The following is a 22,030-nucleotide window of genomic DNA, read 5'->3' as shown; positions in this document are numbered from 1 at the left end:
GGAGCGTTGCAGTCACAAACCAGCCACAAACCAGCCAGACAGAATTCTAGTTCTGAATGACTGTGGTCGCAACAAACTGTTGGAATGATTGCTGTGCAAGGGATACGTGCAGAATCTTGAGGAGATGTGAAAAATCGAGTGAATTGAAATACTAGTGTAAATAAAGTGCCAGATGGCCTGGGGTGCTGTGGATCAGAGCAGTGCACTTGGCATTTGTAATGACTTGGCTTTGAAGATGAAGGAGAATAGGAGGAGAGAGGCTGCGCTCTGATGTTTTAGCCTGTGACAGAATTAACACACACTCACTCTTTTTAGATTTCCCATCGCCCCCTCATATCAGGCACGTGCTTGGATGCTTGTAAGAGCTGTCCCTTTCTCTTTCAAATGTCTGTTAAAAGAACCACTGCTCATGCTGCTATGTGATATAAAACAATCCTTAATCTCCTTGTCCTAGATAGGGAAGCAAGATTCAGGTGATGCTTTTCATTCTGTTGCTACCTAGTGTGTACTCTCACTGGCCTCTTTATTAGAGTGCGCCTTTCTGGTGTACAGTTAGGGATTGCTATCTATTGCTATGCATAATTTGTGTTGGATATCCTCTATTCCTTTATCACTGCTCAGTTTGTGACCAGAGAAACATTTTTGGCTGGAAATTTGTGGGTGGTGGATTGCTTCTATTCTAGCAGTGACACTTAGTGCTATATTTATCTAGGCAACACGCTTTTGTCCATTTTTTTAGATAACACCATGTCATGCATGTATGCAGTTTTCGACAGATTTAATTAGCAGGGTATACGTTTGTATTAATTGTTAACTGCATTAGCCTAATAGCTTGAATGCAGAACTAAAGAAGCAACCAAACATTTCTTATGTAATATTATGTAATGTTGGATTTCCTATTCTTTTAAAGAAGAATTTCACAGATTTTACAACATTTCTGCATACTACAGTCATTGAGGTGTAAACAAAGTCATTCAGAGTGGTTTGGTGTTTCTTGATCTCCTTTACAATGGTGGTAATAGGAACCAGGGATTGCAACACAAATATAGCCACTTTATTTTGTGTCCAAAATCACCAGTGGCCCCGCGTGTCTTCTGAGTTAGTAGGTTGATAACGGCAAAATAGTAAACCAAAGGTATTGCCACTGCCCACTGCATGCTCCCCTCCTCAATGGATATACATTCTAACACAAAAGCTTTTATCATATGTCTGGTAAAACAATGGGTCAACTATCAGACAGCATAGCTGTAACCATTTCATGTAATAAGTTTGTGTGGTGGAGCTTTTAGACTCTAAAATTTAGAGGGACTAAACTCTTTAGACATTTGGTTCCTATTGTGGACAATTATAACGCAGTTTCTACTAGAATAAAGCATTTCACATCAAACCACTCTGAACACTCTTGGCCAACAGCAGTTCTGTGGTCAAGAACTGAGTGGTGAATGGGGTTCTGTGCATGTCAGATGGGTTGCAGTCTGTAATTGTACACCTGTATAGTGGATTTGTGAAGCAGGTGGACCTTGTAAAGTGACCAGTGAGTGGAAGCACAAGTTACACTCTTCTAATGAAGTGATTGGCTAGTTGTGCTTTGCTGTTTTAACTGGCAGTGTATTCGTTTGAAGGGAAAAGTTTGTAGTTGTGATCACTTATGCATTGAAATGTGATCACCAGCCTGAGGAGAAAGAAAACCGACTTAGCAGTAGCTGGTCAGTGTGAGCTACCATGGCAACATAAAGCAATACTGACGCAGAGAGATTGAGAACTTAAAACATTGATGTAGGTGCAGATTTAAAGCAGATTTAAACTTGCACTGAATTTTATTGATAAAGACGTTTTGGAGTATGTTCTTCAGGCCAGAAGGCCTCTATTGTTGATTGCACTGCTTTGGAATGGAACTATGGAATGGAAACTTCTTTCCTGCGCGGTTAACTGACTTATTTAGTAGTCATAGGAGAGTCTTGAGGACATACTTGCAGATTTAATGGGGATCATGACTGCCTTAAATCCATTATGCACACAGACTAATTGCTTCAACTGAAGAATGAGGCTGTCACTATCATTTCTAATAGTAATCTATAGATAACTATACATTAATGTACAGATTATTTTGACAGTTAATCAAGTAATAATTGTAATGGGATTAAATCTAGGGTATTCCAATGCTTTCAGAATTTCCTGAAAAAGAAAAGACCATTAAAAATTTCTTACTGTTACAGAGAGATGATAAGAGTTTGAAATATGCAGTATCAGAGTATCTACAAGAATTAGATTTAATGCACTACAAATCTGCAGTGCTTCTCTGAACCTACAATTTGTAACATTAACGTACATGCCATTAAATAGCAGTGTTTATTGCAGAAATATTCACTTTATAAGTTGCCTGATTACTACCGTTACGATAATGTGAAACATCACTAGTGTTTCTGAGGAACTGTCATTATTGTGTCAACGCCAAGTTGGTGTTCCCACTCAAGGGTTACTACTATTTTTGCCGTCGCTGCTTAAACATGAAGCGTTTGAAGCTTATAGCCGACTTACAAGTGGCATAATTTTTACTTTGTTTATAACTGTCCAAAAGTAAATCAGTAAGCCTAACTTTAACTTTTAATATTGTTGGAGTAGCCTGTTAACCTATTCGTTGTGTGTAGGGCTGTTCAGCCTAACCTAGTTAAAACTTTTACTTCATTTACATTTTTATTTCATATACAAGAAATTTGTAACATCAAAACCTTAATTTTACTTCTTATACATGCAATTTATATGATATGCTAAACTGTAAGTATTTAAAATCATGCGACACAGTCACTCTCACTGGCTTTTATGTGTTTGAGCTGTACTTCTGCCTGAATAAGTATCCATTTTCTCCTCCATACAGAAGACTCATGCAAAGGAGTGATCAGAAACAAAAAAGTGATATTTTCATGCAGATTTTTGTAAGAAAATTCAAGCTGTAAACTTCTATATGGAGGCCTGCTGGAGCTTAGAATGCTTTCATCTGCATGCCAAGCCTCATACTATGACGTGGCCACTGTCAAACTGGCCAGCATTGCGTCCAACAACAAAGAAAGGAGCGAACGAAAGACAACCTGCTTCATTTGAATTCTCTTCCCTGAGCAGTTGGAGGCGGAGGATCCTCCACAGAAAAACGAGGGTAAAAGCGCGCAGGAGGCTTGGGAGAATTCGCTGGCAGACGACTGCAAGGTAGTTGGCTGTGCGGTGGCCGATAGTGCAGTCCAGTTCACCGTAGTGCACTGATGCTGTGTGCAGCATTTCAACATCCAAACCCCATCGTCTGTAGCCCAGGCTGTATGCAACTGCTGAAAGTTCAGGTCTATTTACTTAAAGGTCTTCAATTGGATGTTGTCACAATAGAGGTAAACTGGACAGCATACCCTCCACACTGGTAGGCTATCCAAAGTCCTTAGATCAACAAGTGGTTGCATACAGTTTGTTCATAGTGGTTCACCAAGATTCATCGCATGGCGTTTTAGTTGCACAGTTCCTTCTATCTGCTTCATTCTTCATTTCAACATTTCTTTCATTAAGATGAATGAGTATTAAGATGATCTTACTAGTCATACTGTAGTAATGTATGTATTGCTATGATGCTGAATGGCTAAAGTTGGTGTAATTTTTTTTTTTCCATTGTATTTTCAGAGCTATGTGTAATTCTGAATAGTAGTTATTTGCTTTATGGGCTGTTTTTGTTGGAAAGCAGCTTAATTAGTTTATTTAGCATTTTTTATTACACGTTCATATGTAGTTTTGGCTGTTTGTCTGCTCTCTTTGTGTCCCAGTGAGCTTCTTGTGCAAGTGATGTCCAATTATTTGTGGTGCTTTTTGTACAATTTCAGTGTTAGCTTTTGTGTCATAGTTGAGTTTATATGATGTGTCATCTGTTTGTCTGTTCCTTTCATTTTATGTGTGGCTGTTCAAGTCTAAGTGACTACATTGCTTAGTATTACTTATTAAAGGGGCTCTCTGGCCAAATTGAAAGATGTACCCATTGCCTATTCTGTTATAAACACGTCTATTAGAGAGAGTGAGAAGACTAGGAAAACCTCCTTTTTCATAATGATGTATCTTGAAGGTGGTATTAACTACAGCTGCTTTGAAACAGCTTTTTGGAAGACCTGCTTAAATGTTTATGAACGATCCAACAAGCTTCAGTTGCTTTTGTCGGTTCTTTTGTATATATAGTACAACAATCAGGGTAAGAGTTACATTAAAGCTAACGTGGTTGTATTTAGTAGCAAGCAGTTCAGTGTCTAGCAGTCAGAACTGGTGGACACCACAGGGATTCCCAGTGGTTATGTAATGCGCTTGCTTAATGCATGCTGGGTATTAATGAATATTAACAAAAGCTTGAAAATGGTATAAAATTGTAAATTCTGTCAAGCTGCTGAACCTGAGGGATGCAGTGCCGTGCAACATAAGAAATTACACATTAAATGCTATTTTTTTTTGCCAGAATGCCCCTTTAATATTGCCTAGCTGTGTCTTTACACTTGGCATAGTATGGACTTTGGCCTAGTATGGACTTTTCTTGAATATTTCAGACCTGCAGAAGAACCCATAAAGTTATGTACCCTCAGCGCAGTCCTTTTCTATGTGCTTGCTTTGTCAGTCCTCAGAGTTTGTCTGGTGTTCTGTGTTCCTCAGCCTCAGTCTGGGTTGCCTAGCAGGCAGGGTCAAACTGAGGTGCAACTGTGTAGTCATAACGCTTCTACCTGTGATCAGGCAGTGACCTCTGGCTAAGCTCTTCATTGAGAGCATGTGCTTGGTCATTTCAGGATGAGCTATCAGGTTCCAGATCCATCACACCCATGTCTACCACAGCCTCTGACCTGGCACTAGACTCCCACAGGGAGGAGGGTGATGGCTCCAGCAGGAGCACTGAGGTGCAGGCTGCACCAGGCACATGCACAGTCTCTGTGGGTGAGTAACCGTCCAACCTGATGGAACAACAACAGCTAGTTTGAGGTTTACAGCTTGGATGTGACCCGAGTTCCATTTGTATTAGGATTTGCATAAACTAGTTCACTAATATGTCCACTAATTGACGACTAGTCAGGTTCAGTGCTTGAGATTAAAATATAGCGCAGGCAAAAGTGGAAGTCATCATGCAGTAGCATCCAAAAATCTGTTTTTCTGTTTAAGTTTATTAGTCTGGCAATACTTCATAAGGGATTAACGTGGAAATATCACAATATTTAGGAAATATCACAAACGTGCTTCTGTTATGCATCAGCAGCTGACTGCTCATAGTATCTCTTTTCCTTACTGTAGTAAATGACAGTCAACTACCTTTTAAATAATATATTAAAAAACAAAAATGTTGTGCCATTCCTGGTTTGTTTTAGGGCCCAACTGATATGAAACATTTTCAGTGATACTGATAGAATTTTAAGGGGTGAAAATTCATTTTTGTGTTTATTACATCCTATTTTTCTTATTTTTTTTTATTAATTTCTTTCATTCATTTTTTTATATTCTTTACATGTTTTAACCATGTAAAAAAATCTTGATGGGTGTTTTGTGTTCAAATTAAATACTTTTTATTGCCGTCGTATAGTTAAACAGGGGATGCCTCATATCTAAAGTTTTGCCTTTTCGTCCGGATATTGTGAGTTTAAATCCCTGTCATACCATGACCAAAAAAACTGCTAATTTTAGGACATGTTTGTCAATATCAGCTGATATCATTTTCTAATTGAGATATCGGCTGGTCTCTAGTTTGTTTCATCCGTTGATGTTAGAGCTGCAGTTTATTTATGTGTAATGTGTCTAATCTCGCTTGTGTAGGTTTGGTGGAGAACGAAGAGAAGTCTGACGTACAAGCTATTATTGATTCCACCCCAGAGCTCCATCTGGACCTCAGTGGCTACAGAGGATCCAGGTACTTGAAATAATTATACTCAGTTTATAATGAAGTGAAGTCAGACTGTAAATGGTAGTCCAAAGTGTGGATGCACCAGACTGAATGTATGGTTTCACAGTGTTAAATATGTTTTGATCGCAAGGCTTATTCCTTGATGCTGTCATAAATATTAGTGTTGGTATTTCCAAAGCAAATTTTTTTAAATGCCCAAGAAAATAATTTTTCAGCAACCAAAGAGTGCTCAGCCTATGTGGGAGTTCTTCAAACCTAGCAGTAATATTTGGATATCATTTCCATTTTTACTGTGTTCCAGCACACCGAATAAAGGCATCGAGAACAAGGCATTTAACCGGAACACAGACTCCCTGTTTGAAGAATTGTCCTCTGCAGGTAGCGGCCTCATCGGTGATGTGGATGAAGGAGCTGATCTATTGGGTAAAGCTTTTATCTTTCTCCCAAGAGAAATCTAGTCAATCACCCCCTCTCATCTCTCAAGTGTTATGATGAAGGGGAATTCTTTTTCCTGTACATTCTCTATATATTTCCGTCACAAAAAAACTTCCAACAATAACTGGGACTTCACTGAAAAGAGGTGCACTGACTTTACTTGATCAAGTTTGACTTACAGCTTCCTGCCAAAGTAAAGTATTTTTCTAGTTTAAGCAAGTTAGTTAATGTTCATGTGGTCCATTATTAAAGGCTGTTTGTTAGTTACAGACACTCTCAATCTAGCAAAGATCAAATTGTCAGCATCAATCCAACATTGTGTCAGAATTGTTCACTCACTACAATTTTGGCCCGTCTCTAATGTGGAACGTCCTTATAACAACTGTTGCGAAGGGCTGATAAAGGAGTGGTTCAAGTTAAAGCCAACCTGAAATCAAAATCGAATGTGTATGATCTAGTGTATAACCCTGGTCACATAAGCATGATTTATCATAGCAAACAAAGTAATCTTTAATCAAACAAAAGGACATTTGACCTCATTTAAAAGTGTCTTCAGGTTTTTAAATTCTGACATTACATGTTAGTGGGTGGGGAACATTAATATTATACAGTAATATGATGTTTCGTTTCCCCTGCCGCCGAGTCATCTAGTGAAAACGCCCAATGAAAACGCTCAGCTGTCTCAGAGACCCTCCCTGTCAGAGTTAGTCACGGAACCGTTTAAGAGCCCATATCATAGAAAACTGAATATTGTTTTTAAATAAAAGTGTTTGTTGTAATACATAAACATTCTTAAGTATTAAAACATGCCTATTCTGTCCTCAGTCCAAGATGTCAATATATATAAAAACTAAACTGCAAAAAACAGCTCAATTTGTGAAGTCCTGAAACCCAACACATTTACATATCCACCTATTTTAGCCTGCAGCAGTTAGCCATTCAGGCTGAAGGCGCGTTACAGAGCTGATCAGAACAGAGATCATTTACATATATGTGTTTTAGGTACATCAACAAAAACATCCTGTTTAATTCTAAGGGATAAAGAGATGTTGAAAGAAGGTCATGTAAAAATTAGTATGGCTGTTTTTTGTACATAAACACACAAATGTTATAAGTGGACCTTATAGAGAAAAAAAATCTAATACAAGTAATTGTAAGATATGGACCCTTTAAACAAGCTGTTGCAAATCAGTCACATTTTCTTTAATTATTGATTGAAAGTGACATATTGGGCAACATATCAAATTGCGTTTTAATGCATGGGTTTGGTATAACGTGCTCTCCTTGCTTGACTGAATCCTCGCAGCTGTACCTGTGATACCATGGAGAGACTGTCTGTAGTGTATGTCAGGGATTGTAAAGCTAACCAAGCTCTCTTTCTCCATGCTGTGTCCACCTGTCCTCTGGCCTTTGTCTCTTATCCCAGTGGAGTACTCTGGTGTGTATTTATCCTTCCCTTCCTTCCATCTCTCTCTTCCCATGGATCTTTTTCTGTTTCTCTTTAATCCTGTCCTCATTGTTGCATCTATAAATCATTAATTCTTCTTACATTCTGCCCCTCTTAATAGTGTTTATTGCAACCAGTGTTAATTTAGGTAGAAATTGTGTTTTAAAGGGGAATTTTACAGCTTTTTTCAAGATTTCTGTATTAATTAATCAACAAGATGTAAACATCCCCCAGAGTGCTTTGATGTGGAATGCTCCATTCTAGAAAAAAGACAGAATTGTTCACAGTGGTAGTGATGGTAAACATCCAAAGTGCTTAATGCCTCCAAAAACTACCTCACAGAAAGTTATTACATGAAATGGTTTTGCTGTTTTTGGCATAATTGTATTGTATTTTTAAATGCGTCCATGGCAAAGGGGTACATGCAAGGTGCTGTAGGGCAAAAGTGTCCCCAAGGAAGTATACCATTATCAACACATATAAAAACTCAGAAGACATGTGTAGGTTCACTGGTCTTTTTGGGTTGTAAATAATTTGGCCCTATTTATGTTGTAGATGTCACAGTCCCTGGGTCTTATCACCACCTTTGTAAAGAAATCCGAACCAGTGTTTCTGTACAATGCAGTGCATCATTTCACATCAAAACACAATAAATGGCTGTTTGCATTCATTTAATTCTGCAGAAATTTTGAAAAATGTGTGTAATTCTCTTTTAATATGCTGTCTCTACAACAGTGATGGGTAATGTTTTGTAATGTTTGTGTCATTTATTCAAAGACTATACTCATCCTTCTTGTTCTTTCTGCAAAACATGGACTGCATGCTTTTTCAGACCTGAGTTTGCGTGGTAAGACATCCCATCCCATCTGTGTCTGACTGCCTATCTCACTGCTCACTGTTCCACGTGTGACTACACTTGAGTGTTTGGTGCTTTTTCTTCATTTACCTTTATACATAAATACATATATATATATATATTTTGTGTGTGAGTGTGTGTATATATATACATATATATATACATACATATACATATATATTGGTATTGGTGAAATTATGTATATATATGTACATATGTGTGTGTGTTTGTGTAGTATTTTTTACACATCCTGCTCCTGTCTTGGCTAAAAGTAAGGGACCCTTCCTGAAAGAGAAGCCAGCGAACACCATGCTCTCTGAGTGGTCATTGGGGCCCGACTGATCAGTACATCGAATTCAGGTTTATCGGTGAATGCAAAATCCCAACAATCAAAATTTAGTGATCTGATTTAGAGCTTCAACAGACCCTTCTGATGTTAAGACAACCATTAACACTCAAAAAAAACAATTCACACTCTCAAAAATAAAGGTAGGAAACTGTCACTGGGGCAGTACCTCAGGGGTACATCTCAGTACCTTTATTCAGGGGGCATAATTGTACCATAATCGTTTGAAATTATATATTCTAAGTTGTATTGACTCCACACACCCTGTCTTGTCTCCAGGCCTTTTATTTTGTTGTTCTGTTTTAAAACATTAGGTTATGAAAAAATACAAATATGTTCTTTTCCACAGGGATGAACTTATTGTTTGTACCTCAATGAACAAAAAATGTACCTGCACAGAATCTATTCTAACAGTGTATATATAAATGACATTTAATTTCACATTTGTATTTACACCTATTGCACTTGGCTCATAAGTACATACTTTTTCATTTGTAAGAATATAAGTATATATTTATATATACACACATTAAAAACAGTAAGATTTTGTACAGATGTGATGTATGTCTTAAGATCATCACTGCTACTCTGTTGTTTTGAGCATGAGCAATGTGTTCATTTTTCCGTTTGGAACTATATCCTGGGCTAACAAGTGAATCACATCTTTCACGGCATTGATATTCATTTTTAAACTGATATAGCTGATCTAGACCATTTCTCTCTGTCAACACACTGCCACATAGATATGTGCAACAAACAGATCTGACCTGCTGCCTGGTGCACTCCGCACACTCCAGTTTGTTACATTGCTCAGTTCTGTCATCTTTGTTATTGGTGTAAAGGATAATCGTTTATTTATGTTTCTGTGGATTCTGGTAGGTCACACTACAGTCTATCATTAAGTCTTATATAGAAGTGTTCAACCTGCAGCCAGGAGAGACCATAATTGCTGACAGAAGGGGTTAAACACATGTCGAAACCAAGATTCAAGCTATATTCAAATAGTTTTTTACATGAGTAACATCTGCTGAAGTTGTCAAATACTCTTAACATATAGCCATACCTTCTGACTGTATCACAGTAGTGTGTAAGCTAGCCCAAAGGCCTAATAGGCTTTTTTTTTTAAACACTGATTAAGATAAAGTGCAAAAAATCTTTTTTTAATGGTCTAAATATATTTGGGGATAGGGCATCTGTCTACATGGGCATACTGCCAAAGTATAACCCACAGGCCTATGCAAAGGTTTAAATACTCAATTGGAAAATTACGCCTGTTGTTGTGAAAATAAGTTACCATATCCACATATCCTCCACAGGGAATATGGCACTTTTCTGTACATTTTAGTGCACTATTTATATTTATTTAACATCTTAGAACAAATTAATTACAAAATATAAAAATTTGCCACATTTTAGTTTTATTTTTCCAGTATATTAAATTGCCTGTGACATTGCATTAAAATATGCAGACGTCTTCTCTGTAGAGGATGTATAGGAAACATAGAAACACCACTAAATGGCATGTAAAGTGCTTTCAAACCTAACCTTCACCCTGAAGGTAATACAAAAACTTTGTATGATGAGAACTGATGAAAGATGAAAAAGAGCTAATTAACAAAAACTGACAAAACCTCTTCTGAGAAACTGAATTTTTTACCATAAAAAGGATTTTTGCGCTTTAGTATGTATATCAGTAACAAACAAGTCACATTGGTCGGGCCCTAATAATCAGTCTTAGAGTGTTTTGGGTTATTCCGATTCTGACTGCTACCTGTTCTCGTTTTTTGCAGGCATGGGACGGGAAGTGGAGAATCTCATTCTAGAGAACACACAGCTCCTGGAGACAAAGTAGGCGTACCTTTCAGAAAAGCATATTTCTAATGCTGATGGTACTTTTTTGCTTAGAAAAGAGTTAGATGGCCATGCTGATATAAAAACTAGATAATTATGACAAAAATCAAGACAGTATTTCTTTCTGTAACATCCATCATTTCTGAAATGACCTTGTCTGGTATTAGAGGTTAACAGTGTGTGGTTATGTATAGGAATGCACTGAACGTGGTAAAGAATGACCTGATTGTCCGTGTGGATGAGCTCACTTCTGAGAAGGAGGTTCTTCAGGGGGAGCTGGATGCAGTCGTGCAGGCCAAGGCCAAACTAGAGGAGAAGAACAAAGAACTGGAGGAGGAGCTCAAGAAGTGCGTCTCACCATCTTTCTTTCTGAGTCTTTGTCTCTTCTTCATTATTCCTGAATTTTTAGTCTCTTTCCTGTTCTTGTAATGCTGCTTTAGTGCATGCCCCGTGTTCCTGGAACTCATGGCTTTAGTCACGATCCAGTAAAAAGCTCAGAATGAGACAGTGCCTTTACTTGATTTAATTTTGTGAGGATATTGTAGTCAGAATTGTCAGATGATAAACTACAGCTTTGTCTTTGAGAGAGAGGAGAAAATCAAGCTCCACTTTTGCTTCAGATCTCAGAGCAACGACTAGCCACCTTTAAGTCTACAAATTAAAATCATAAGACTGAACTTTGAAGAACTTTGAAGAAAATATGACTGCAAAGTCTCCTAAACACTGAAAACTGTCACATCACATTTACACAGGTGAAAAGTGAGTAAAAATCTTAGGAGCGTAGCCCTCTTATAGAACTTAAATACAAAAAAATATATATCTAAGAAGAAAGGAAATGTGTATATATACACTTACTCTGAATATACATTTATACACTAGTATTGCACTATTCCAGTGTACAGTTTTACAGTAATAAGTTATGAAATAAAACTATGAAATGTGCTGCTGTACACATTCCATATGTGCAGTTAGTCTGAGGTAGATAATAAATGAGATGCAGGTACACAGGGATTGAATACTGATATAGAAATCGTCCAGATTGTGATTGTACAGGATATGGATAGAAGACGTACAAGATGTCAATCTATATGTGCAAATACAGATTTGCTAGATTCACGGTGGAGAGGATCAGAGTGAGTCTGATGAGATGTGGATGAGATGAGATGCCTTTTGCACAGTACTGTGCTGTAAAATCTCTGACCTCACAATGATTTGATTTAATTTATGATTTTTTAGGAAACAATTCTGTGCATCGCGAAATCACAAATGATTTTTCCCAAAGGTTTTTGCATAGTAGTGAAATATAGCAAACAAATCTGCATTTTTATTTACAGAAAACAGTCAGGAGCAAATTATAGTCTTATGTATTTAATCTATATTTATTGTATAGTCTATTTGAACAAATAGTCCGAAATATTTCCTCATGAGGCTGTAAACATGCTCGCTTATGTTCCTGCTGATTGACTAGCATTGACCTTTTATTTACTATAGAGTTCGAGTTGAAATGGAGGAGGTCAAACAGAAAAGCAAAGATGAAGATGAGGTGAGTATGACTTGGAACAAATCATTGATCATGTTAGCCTTGTGCCGTGGGGCTTTGTACAGTAGGACCAGTTTACTTGCACATATATGTATATGAACACCCAAAATTCACAGCCTGTTTTTCATTGGCAGAGCGACGTGCCCACGGCTCAGAGACGACGCTTCACGCGGGTGGAGATGGCGCGCGTGCTGATGGAGAGGAACCAGTATAAAGAGAGACTGATGGAGCTGCAGGAGGCCGTCCGGTGGACAGAGATGATCCGGTAAACACTTTAGTTGAGAATACACTTTATCCTCACTTTTCAGAGCAAAACCAGTACAGTAATGCAGGAAGGCTTGTGTTCTAAGGAAACTTGTTGGTTCTTCTGATATCCTATGTTAATATCACATTTATTGTATCTAGCATAGAGACGACTGCTCTGAAAACTGTTGAGCTGTGCTGGCTGTTATCCTGCTGGTTCAAAAAGTCTTCTGTGATATGGTGTACAACATCTTTGAGTCTCTGCAACAACACTGCCGCAAACACTCTTTCAGCTGTCTGCCTTCAGCTCTCGGCTCTCTATAACTTGACATGAGGCAAAATGCACCAAAACACCGCAGCCTCAGACAGTAAAGTTTGTGTGACGTTCGCAATTTAGTTCTTTTTTCTAGATTTGATGCAGTTTTTTTTGCAGCCAAATAAAAGATGACAATGTACTTCAATCATATTTTTAACTAATTTTTTAGATGTTGAGTCAAGACTGTGACTTTCTAGTGATAGTCTGAGTCGACACAGACCACATTACATTTTTTTCTAGAATATAAAATTAAAAACATGAAAGAAGTGGGAAAAAAAATTATTCTAAATGTATTGTTTCTAATTATAAGTTATATTATTAGATAATATTTTATTTTACAATATACTTAGTAGAATATGACATTGGAAAAAGTATTTATTTATTTATTTATTCAGCAAGCAAAGTTTATTTATATAGCGCTTTTTACAACAGGTGTTGTCACAAAGCAGCTTTACAGAACAGTCAGTATGACAGAAAGAAAAGGAAAGAGAAAATCCGGGTCCAAGCCAGTGGCGACAGTGGCAAGGAAGAAAGCCAGCCTAAAACTATTATTGATTATTATAGTCTTAGTCCAGCTTTACATTGTACCTTTTGGCAGCAAATGATTGTGATTAGGTTATTCTATGCCCCTTCTTCTTGAAACCTTCAGAAAAAGTGAACTGAATAGAAGTCAAACATGCATCCATTTTATTTTCAAATGAAAACTTCTGGGATATTTTAAATTTGGGACCAATTAACATAGAACAACAAAGAAATAATACAGAGTTAAGCCATCATAGAAAGATCAGTTACACCCTCAACCAGCAGTGAACAGATTTTATTTAAACATGTAGAGAAATTACTGTTTTATTATGTTGGGAAAAAAAGTTCAGTTTCCAGTTACCTCAGACTCAGTCAGCAAGATTTTTGGTGCAAAATCTTGGACCACCGCAACTATGACACACATCTTGGACCACCACACCAATGACACACATCTAAAAACAACCAATAAGGAGCAGCAAGAAGTCACACGTTTGTGTGTGTAAGAGACAGAAATAGAAAGAGACTGAGAATGGGAGAGAGAGAGTGGGGGAGAGAGAGTGGGAGAGAGAGAGAGCGCATGGAAGAAAGAGAGAGAGACGGAGAGTGGGAGAGCAGGAGAGGGAGATGATAAACTGCACTGGTCCAGCCATTAGTTCCCATATAAAGTGACCCTCCTTGAAATGGCAGAGCTGACAGATAGAAAAAGTAGCCTGTTTGCCTCAAGCTCACTTTGGAGAATAGACTTTCCATGTTGTCCTGCAGTGAACAGCTCCAGACTCCCTTATTGCTGTTTAATATGTTTTTTTTTGGTTTGTTTTTTTCAGTCAAAAAATTGCAAAGAGGTTATTATTATTGTTATTATTGTTATTATTATTATTATTATTATTATATAAACGCTGTGGAAGTAAAAAAAATTAAAGTATATGGAAAAAAAATCACGTCATTATTTGAGAATTCTGTTGCCTGCATTGGCCTGAACGATATATTTTTTATGTTTCAATGTGATTTGTGTCATAGTCAGTTTAATTCTAAGATCAAGTAACACAATCACCAACTTTATGATCAACTGATGGATGTTTGCCAAGATATTGTAGATTGTGTTGGATCAGTAAATTACAAATCTTACCTTGAACAAACGAGGTACTGTGTCTTTTTGCAAAATAATGAACTGATGAACATTACAAAAAGTGAATAGCCACAGTGGTATCGACAGTTGACTATGGTTTCCACAAAGGATGGCAAATGAGACTGTTACCTATGCTCTTTTTTTCAATACTGAAATTGTTCTACCCTAAGCATTTACCTTCTGTATAGACAGGTCTTTCAGTTTTGTTCTGTTTGTTTTGATGTCATGTTAATTCATTATGAAGCGTCTCCTCTTCTTTTACGAAAACAAATGTGCTATTAATCGAGAGCTGGAAATCTAGAATTGAAATAGAATGTATATACTTGTTTCAGTGACCTGTAGGTGAGAGATCATTCAGTGTAAAATTTAAAACGTAGTTTTGACTTCTTAGGGTAAACTAAATTAATTTAGCTTTCTGTTGTATCACAAGCCTGTGTCCACAGAATGGTGGTCTGTTTTTTTTGGTCTGCCAAAGCTCTTCTCTGAATAATCTGCTAACTAGGCCAGCCCATTGCTCTGAGGCCAAAAAATCAGGCTTTCTGCCACAATCTACAGACAGATTTGCTTGAATCTTTCCTGTTCTGATTTGTTATGATGTTCCTCCACAGAGCTTCAAGAGAAAATCCTGCTCTTGCAGAGAAGAAGAAGTCCAGTATCTGGCAATTGTAAGCACTTTATCTCATTCATCAGCAGTACAATCAGCAATTTTATGATCATCTGATGAATGTTTGCTGACATATTTTATGTATTTAAATCTTTATCTGTTTCTTTTCTCTTTTGACTTGTTTGTGATCTTCAGCATGTAGGTAAAATGATCATATCTAGACTGTTCCTCTCTTGTCCTCAGTCCAAACCTGAAAAAAAGCAATGTCTGACCATGTTTCAGTTAAAAAATTGCCCCAGGTTCTTTTCCTTGGGTTGCTCCTACCTGTGCTGCCCCTCAATTCCACCCCACTGTTGCATTTCACTCAAAAGCCATTACTTACTACTCATGGTGTACTGTACTGGGGTTAGTCGATGCTAGGCTTCAGCAATTGCTCATTCCTGATACCTCATATTTTGTATTTTGTGTATGTATTTCATAGAGTTTTAATTGGTTGGTCCTTTTACTCAGTTTTGCCACACAAGAACTTCAAAAAGCTCAGTATTTTTTTTTTAATTCTGCATAACTCAGTGGTTAAGATGTAAACAAAGTCATTCAGAGTGGCCTTATGTGAAAGGTGCCATTCTAGAGAAACTTGGCAAGTCAGAATTGTTCACAGTGGTGGTGATATGAACCAGACATCTGAAGAGTTTAATCCCGGCATGAATTAATTTAAAATACACTACCTAATATCTGGGACGTGGTTCTATGATAGTTTTGAGATAAGAGATAAGCTTTTGACCTAAAAAAATACTCTTTATAATTTTAGTGGGGATGTGCAGGCAGGGCTTTGTAAGTAGGGTTATACATGGGTACTCAATAAACTTTAAGGCGCCAAAACTGGAATCACTACTTGGGTGTTCGTTATGCGTCATCTCAGGAAGACAACCCTCCAGACTGGAGTTTGATGTTTTAACAGAACTGTAAAATGTGGAGAGTTTGCTTGTATTTCAGTGTATGTGTGTTATGTTATAGTTTGCTACTCTGACACTTGTGCCTCGATGTGAGCGTGTTGCCAAGGACGCATTGTTAAGGAGGTGAAAAAGACTGAGAAAGGCAGAGACAGCACGGCTTTATCGCTCATGTGTAAATATGTTAGTGTGGCTGATGTGTAGCAAAACCTTTATTTTCCACTATTTTACCATTATTAACTTTACATATGAAACCTCAGAAGATGTGCAGTTATAGCTGGTTGTTATAGATAGTAAAATAAGAATGACTGTGTTCATCAAAATACAAAGAATGACTTTGTTTACGTCTCAGTGGCTGAATTATGCAGTTTTCACCAGTGTGGTGTTAACCTCAGTGTGGTGGTAGTGCTGGTTCAGAAGACTTTCGACTGAGTATTCACATGGATGTAAACACAACAGAAAATCTTTTAGCAAAACAAATGCAGTAGTTCATGTTGTACTTCTGGATCTGTCCAAAAAAGTAGAACTGGCATCAAGAAAATAAGCTCAAAAGTTGGTTGTCTTTAGCAGTATCTGTATTAGTTCTGATCAGTTAGATCTTTTCACTGTAACGTTAGCAGTGTGCAAGGGCATGTCTTGAGTGTGTGCACATATGGGGACTGTGTCTGTTCAGCTCCTTTCCCTGTCCCTGCATCAGTTCTCTCTGTATGCTGTCACAGCTTCAGCCGACTGTTCAGCTCCTCATCCGCCAGCAGTGCAGTAAAGGCTTCCCCCTCCAACGTGAAGTACAACCCACCTAGTGGCATGAGGAAAAGCAGTACCTTTTCCCAGTTCCCCACCGAGAGGTCCAAAGCTTTCGACTTCCTCAAAGAAGAGTAAGCATAGCTGCAATTTGTTACACTCACGCTGACGTTGTGGCTTAAGACAAGACAAATTTGATGAACAAGCTAATAGACACAGTACAGTTTTTGCTTTACTCCAACTGTGGTCCATCAGCCAAGACATGTTTGGTGACCAGAGTTTACTTCTTTAGTTTTGTACTAGAACTGTGAGGCTAATGTGGCTGATGGCTAAATAGTATTATCACTAGTTAGCATCATGCAAACTGCATGTCTTCATTAATGGCTAAAGATACTGTTGTAGTAAATTCTTTTATTATTTATTTATATATTTTGTTTATTTTTTTTATTTATTTAATCACTAATCTTGCTTCTCTCATTCTCAGCGTGGACCCATGCAGTTCTCCGTCCCGTAGGGAACAGAAGAAGGCTCAGTACCGGCAGGTGAAAGCCCACATGCAGAAGGAGGACGGGCGAATGATGGCTCACGGCTGGAGTTTGCCCAGCAAATACAAGGCAAGATGCCATCGTTAAAACTGAACCGAGAGTGTCCGATTAGTGTCAGATCCATTTTATTCAGGTATCATGCTAATTATTATTTAATGGCTGTGATACCCATCAATAACACACTACTTGTTAGATGCAGTCGCATGCAAAAGTTTAGGCACCTCTGGTCAAATTATGTTTTGATTTTTTAAGTGAAAATAAGTTAACACGTCCTCTATAGACGACACGTTTCTCCACATTTAAATGTAATTACTGTTCATTTGCTGAATTTAATATGTTGGGGAAAAATTCAATGTGGCCTGTTCAAACATTATAGCACATTTTATAGTTTGTTAAATTTTTTTTTTTTTTGCCCTAAATAGATATTATGCACTAAGATTTGTAGAAAATGACAATTAAGTTTGTGAATAGGATTTGTTAGCGTATTTTCACCTAGAAAATCAATACAACGTGCAATTTGCATACAACTGTAAGTGCTATGTGGCTTTTTTTTCAGACTTTTATATTCCAAAGGTCCTAGTAAACATGCTCATCTATATACATTGCAGGAATTTGCCAACTCCTTGTCCTTTTACCTTTCAATCGCAGGTAGCAAATGGTGCGCAAACAGACAACAAGGTGAAGAATTTGCCTGTGCCTGTGTATCTCAGACCTTTGGAGCAGAAAGATGCTTCTATGAAGGTCAGCTCTTAATTACCACCTTAAGCTTTAATTACAGTCATAAAGTTGTTTTATCATCACAAATTGTGTCATAGAAACAATGTAATACAGGAACACGTGGTATTATTTAGCTTTATTATATGACTATGATGTTTACATTGATACATTGAACCGTTACTGAGATGACTTGGGGATTAAGATGCTATATGACTACAATACCTTTAATCGTCTATGTGCTAACTGAATCCTCTAAACGTTGTTCCAAATGTTTAGCGTTTAGCATCACAGTAAGGCTGAAATGTAACTGAATCTGTGATCATATCTCCAGCTGTGGTGTGCAGCCGGCGTGAACCTCTCGGGCGGCAGGCTGCGTGAAGGAGGATCGAGTGTGTGTCCTGATGGCTCTGTGACTGAGAGCGAGAGTTCTAAACAGAGGAAAGGCTCTCAGAGCAGCCTGGACCAGCTGGAGCAGGAACCTAAGGTGAGTGTAGAAGTTGCGAGTGAAGGACCTTAGAGGCACCTTGTCAATGTACACTGGAGCAGGCTTGGTCAGAAAAAAAATTAAAACCATAATAATGAAAAACATTAATATTTATAATGCATGTTTAAGGTATTTTCATTTCAGGCCTTTTACTTGCTAGAGTGTGATGGAGAAAGTCTTGCCATTTATTCATAACGTGAACCTAAGTGACAGTTACGAGTATAGCTTGCTATTTTCACTGTTGAAACCATGGAGTACAATAGGCCATGAATTTGAGGAAAATTTCTCAAAATGAGGACATTGCTGCAATAAAAAGCCACACAGGCTTGAATTGGTTCTGTATTGTTAGATGCAATGCAGAACAGTGTACAGAAGAACTTTTGCTGCCTTATGCAGTAGTATTCAGATTACAACTGAGCATTAAAAAACTCAGAACAATTATCAGTATAGAATCTTATGAAATAATACATTTTGGTGAGATTTTGTTTTGCCATATCATCCGCTCCTATACTAGAAGAGCTATAACTTAGGACATCAGAGATGTGTTGCCCAAGAGGTCCTTCTGTGCTATTTCAGTAAGAGCTAGATGACGTCTGTGAACTAATACTTACAATGCTGACATTTTGATTCTGTAACTGTGTGATGTGGTATGTCAGGAGCAGGAGCGAGAGCCGCTGCACATAGAGATGTCCAGCCGGGTTTGGATCTGCACCAGCACCCACTCCTCCACAAAAGTCATGATCCTAGACGCCACGCAGCCCTCTGAGCTGCTGGACAGCTTCTACGTCTGCAACTCACATGTGCTGTGCATCGCCAGCGTTCCAGGTCAGCCACACACACAGCTGGGTTTTGTGAAACCATAGAATGGATTCAATTTCAAGTGATAGTTTGTAAAAATTGTGAAAGTTTTAACAATTTCCCCCTTACCTCAAATCAGGAGAGTCAATCCCAGATGTTTCTAGTTTGCTTGATGCTACATGCTTATTGTTGCTAACACGTAATATAAGCTTAGACTTCTCCAGTTAGCATTGTGCTAAAAGCATGCCTGAATGGTCGCCCGTGTCTCATGCCAGTAATTCCAGATCGTTTAGTATATGTGGTTTTTGACACTGTATTGCATTCTGTCATCAATAAAATGGACAGTCTGTAAACAGTCCTGTGCTGTGCCACCACCACTTCAGTGTCATTGCAGGGCTGACAATGATCCACCTCTCAGATAAAATCTGGCTCTGTGGTGGTCCTGTGGGGGTCATACAGACCTATGTGGTAGGTGTAGCACACATGTATGTTAAGGCTCTATTGCTGTTTTTTTTTTTTTTTTTGACTACTAAAAATCTTCTTCCTTACAGCATGCACACTGTCATTACAACAATGACACAATGACATAGTAAATTGTTTAAATAACTAAAATCCATCCACTGACCTCCTGACGAGCATGGCTCATCTTCAGTCTCAAGTTCAGCCACGTCACCCCGCTGCTGCGCTCCCTTCACTGGCTTCCTGTAGCTGTACGCATCAGATTAAAACCCTAATGCTGGCCTACAAAGCCAAAAATGGACCAACCCCCACTTACTTGATGGCAATGGTGAAATCTCAAACTGTACCACGAGCCCTTCGAGCTTCTAGTACAGCTCGGCTTGACCCGCCATCCTTCAAGGTGCGTGGAAGACAAGCGTCGAGAATGTTCTCTGTACTGCCACCCAGGTGATGGAATGAACTCCCACTGGCTGTCCGAACAGCAGAGTCTCTCACTGTCTTCAAACTCAGACTGAAGACTCATCTTTTTACACAGCACTTAAATGAGCACTGAATTAAGCATTGTTTGCAATAAATTGTGCTGCACTTATATATTATATTTTATTGTATTGCGCTGTGTATTGTAGTTTACTGTATTGTTGAATGCACTGTGTATTGTAGTTTACAGTATTGTATTAGATTGTACGGCACAAAGTTCCTTTTTTCTGGGTATCTACAGTAACTTTTGTTACACTTCTTGTAAGTTGCTCTGGATAAGATAAATGCTGTAAATATTAGCCTCTAAACCAGACTATTAAGATTGTGCAGCCTGGGTGTAATGTTTATGATGCAGTGATGTATGATTTTACATTTCGGCAATTGTTTCTGAGACATCAGCTTATGAAGTTTATTACTCTTGTAGTTTGACCCTTTAAAATGATTTTTACTCTGTTTTTAGCTTTTACATAACAAGGAAATGCCATTAATTGTAAAGGACGATCATTGAGAGGAAACTAAATGTGTTTTTGTATATTCTTGTGTGTGTTTTAGGTGTCCTGGAGACAGATTACCTTGCTGGAGAGGAAGTTCCTCAAGACTCAGAGGGGGTGCTTGAGGGCTCATTGACCGGGAGCGTGGCCAGTAACAGCTCACAGGGCAGTGAAGGAGCACTGAGCGGCATCTCGGCAATCGGTTGCATAGCGGAGGGGGCAGGCTCTGGCAGCACAGGGACCAATGAGCTTCCTGCAGAGCTCAGCCCTGTTAGGGGTACAGGTAAGAAGTGTTTTTTGTGCACAGATATTTAACTTAGTCTTTGCTGCTTTAGAAGTAGTGCATGAAGTAGCAATAGAAGAAAAGTATGGTGTCATTTTCTGTGAAGGATTTTTAATTGTAACTCACTGAAACAAGTTGAGAAATTCTGTCTCCACAAGTTCCCACACAGAAAATGATGGAACGAAATAGTTATGTTGACCTCAGATTTTGCTTTATGACAGTTTTGAGAGAAGCGTACAGGACATTGCAAAGTAGTTCCAAAGAAAATATTTTCAGATTTACTACAAACATCAACATTGCATATAAAAGCTTAGAAGACATGATGAAGGTTCATTGGTAATTTTGGATTGTAAATAAAAAAAACTATTTGTGCTGAGTGTGTAAATTCCTCTAGAATGGAGCATTTCACATCAAACCGTTTGACTGGCTTTAAAAAGTTAGATTTAATTAAAAGTCATTGAAAACAATTTTAAAAAGTAGGATTCTCAATAGTTATGTAATTACTAGTGCTGACAAATAATTTAACTAATTCACTGTGATTAATTACATGGTTTTGTGGAATAAATTGGAATAATTAATTAATGCATGTTTTATTTACTCAGATTTTAATTTGATTTAAAAGCAGTGCAGTGTGTTATTGCTGTAAGAGCAGGCAAATTACGTTTAATCAGAACATATTTATTACTTTCAGGAACATGAGTGTAAAAATCGTGTAATTTTCATACTGTGTACACAGTTTCTAGTTTTCATCTTCAGCGTCCAGTGAGAGCAACAGTAGCTGCATGTTCCAACCAATGAGTGTTTATATCATAAATATACAGTCATTGATTTCAGCTCCTCCATTCCATGGCTGTAGGAAGCCTCTTGCTCTCGTTTGTAATGCTTTTTGATTCAATAAGAACTTTT

At 38.0% G+C, this 22,030-nt stretch overlaps 1 protein-coding gene across 13 annotated transcripts in view; it reads left to right on the top strand.

Moving 5' to 3' along the window:
- The window catches only part of spag9a (sperm associated antigen 9a), a 63,866-nt gene that overhangs the window by 25,046 nt on the left and 16,790 nt on the right, over nt 1–22,030 (top strand). For 2 of the 13 annotated variants that reach the window (XM_037544676.1, XM_037544681.1), the window contains exons 6-22: nt 3,115–3,201; nt 4,794–4,938; nt 5,806–5,899; nt 6,195–6,316; nt 7,755–7,766; nt 8,608–8,622; nt 10,768–10,825; nt 11,023–11,175; nt 12,320–12,371; nt 12,503–12,633; nt 15,184–15,240; nt 16,849–17,004; nt 17,355–17,484; nt 18,064–18,156; nt 18,464–18,616; nt 19,273–19,441; nt 20,903–21,124. In XM_037544676.1, coding sequence (XP_037400573.1) covers nt 3,115–3,201; nt 4,794–4,938; nt 5,806–5,899; nt 6,195–6,316; nt 7,755–7,766; nt 8,608–8,622; nt 10,768–10,825; nt 11,023–11,175; nt 12,320–12,371; nt 12,503–12,633; nt 15,184–15,240; nt 16,849–17,004; nt 17,355–17,484; nt 18,064–18,156; nt 18,464–18,616; nt 19,273–19,441; nt 20,903–21,124 — 1,849 coding nt within the window. Of the gene's footprint in view, nt 1–3,114; nt 3,202–4,793; nt 4,939–5,805; nt 5,900–6,194; nt 6,317–7,754; nt 7,767–8,510; nt 8,517–8,607; nt 8,623–10,767; nt 10,826–11,022; nt 11,176–12,319; nt 12,372–12,502; nt 12,634–15,183; nt 15,241–16,848; nt 17,005–17,354; nt 17,485–18,063; nt 18,157–18,463; nt 18,617–19,272; nt 19,442–20,902; nt 21,125–22,030 lie in introns of all 13 variants that reach the window. The other 11 variants (XM_017705843.2, XM_017705848.2, XM_037544682.1 and 8 more) reach the window with 8 other exon arrangements.

This window comes from Pygocentrus nattereri, chromosome 14 (assembly GCF_015220715.1).
Source record: "Pygocentrus nattereri isolate fPygNat1 chromosome 14, fPygNat1.pri, whole genome shotgun sequence".
NCBI classification, from domain to species: domain Eukaryota; kingdom Metazoa; phylum Chordata; class Actinopteri; order Characiformes; family Serrasalmidae; genus Pygocentrus; species Pygocentrus nattereri.
Note: the sequence above shows the minus strand (reverse complement) of the source record. Positions and strands in the feature narration are given on the sequence as shown.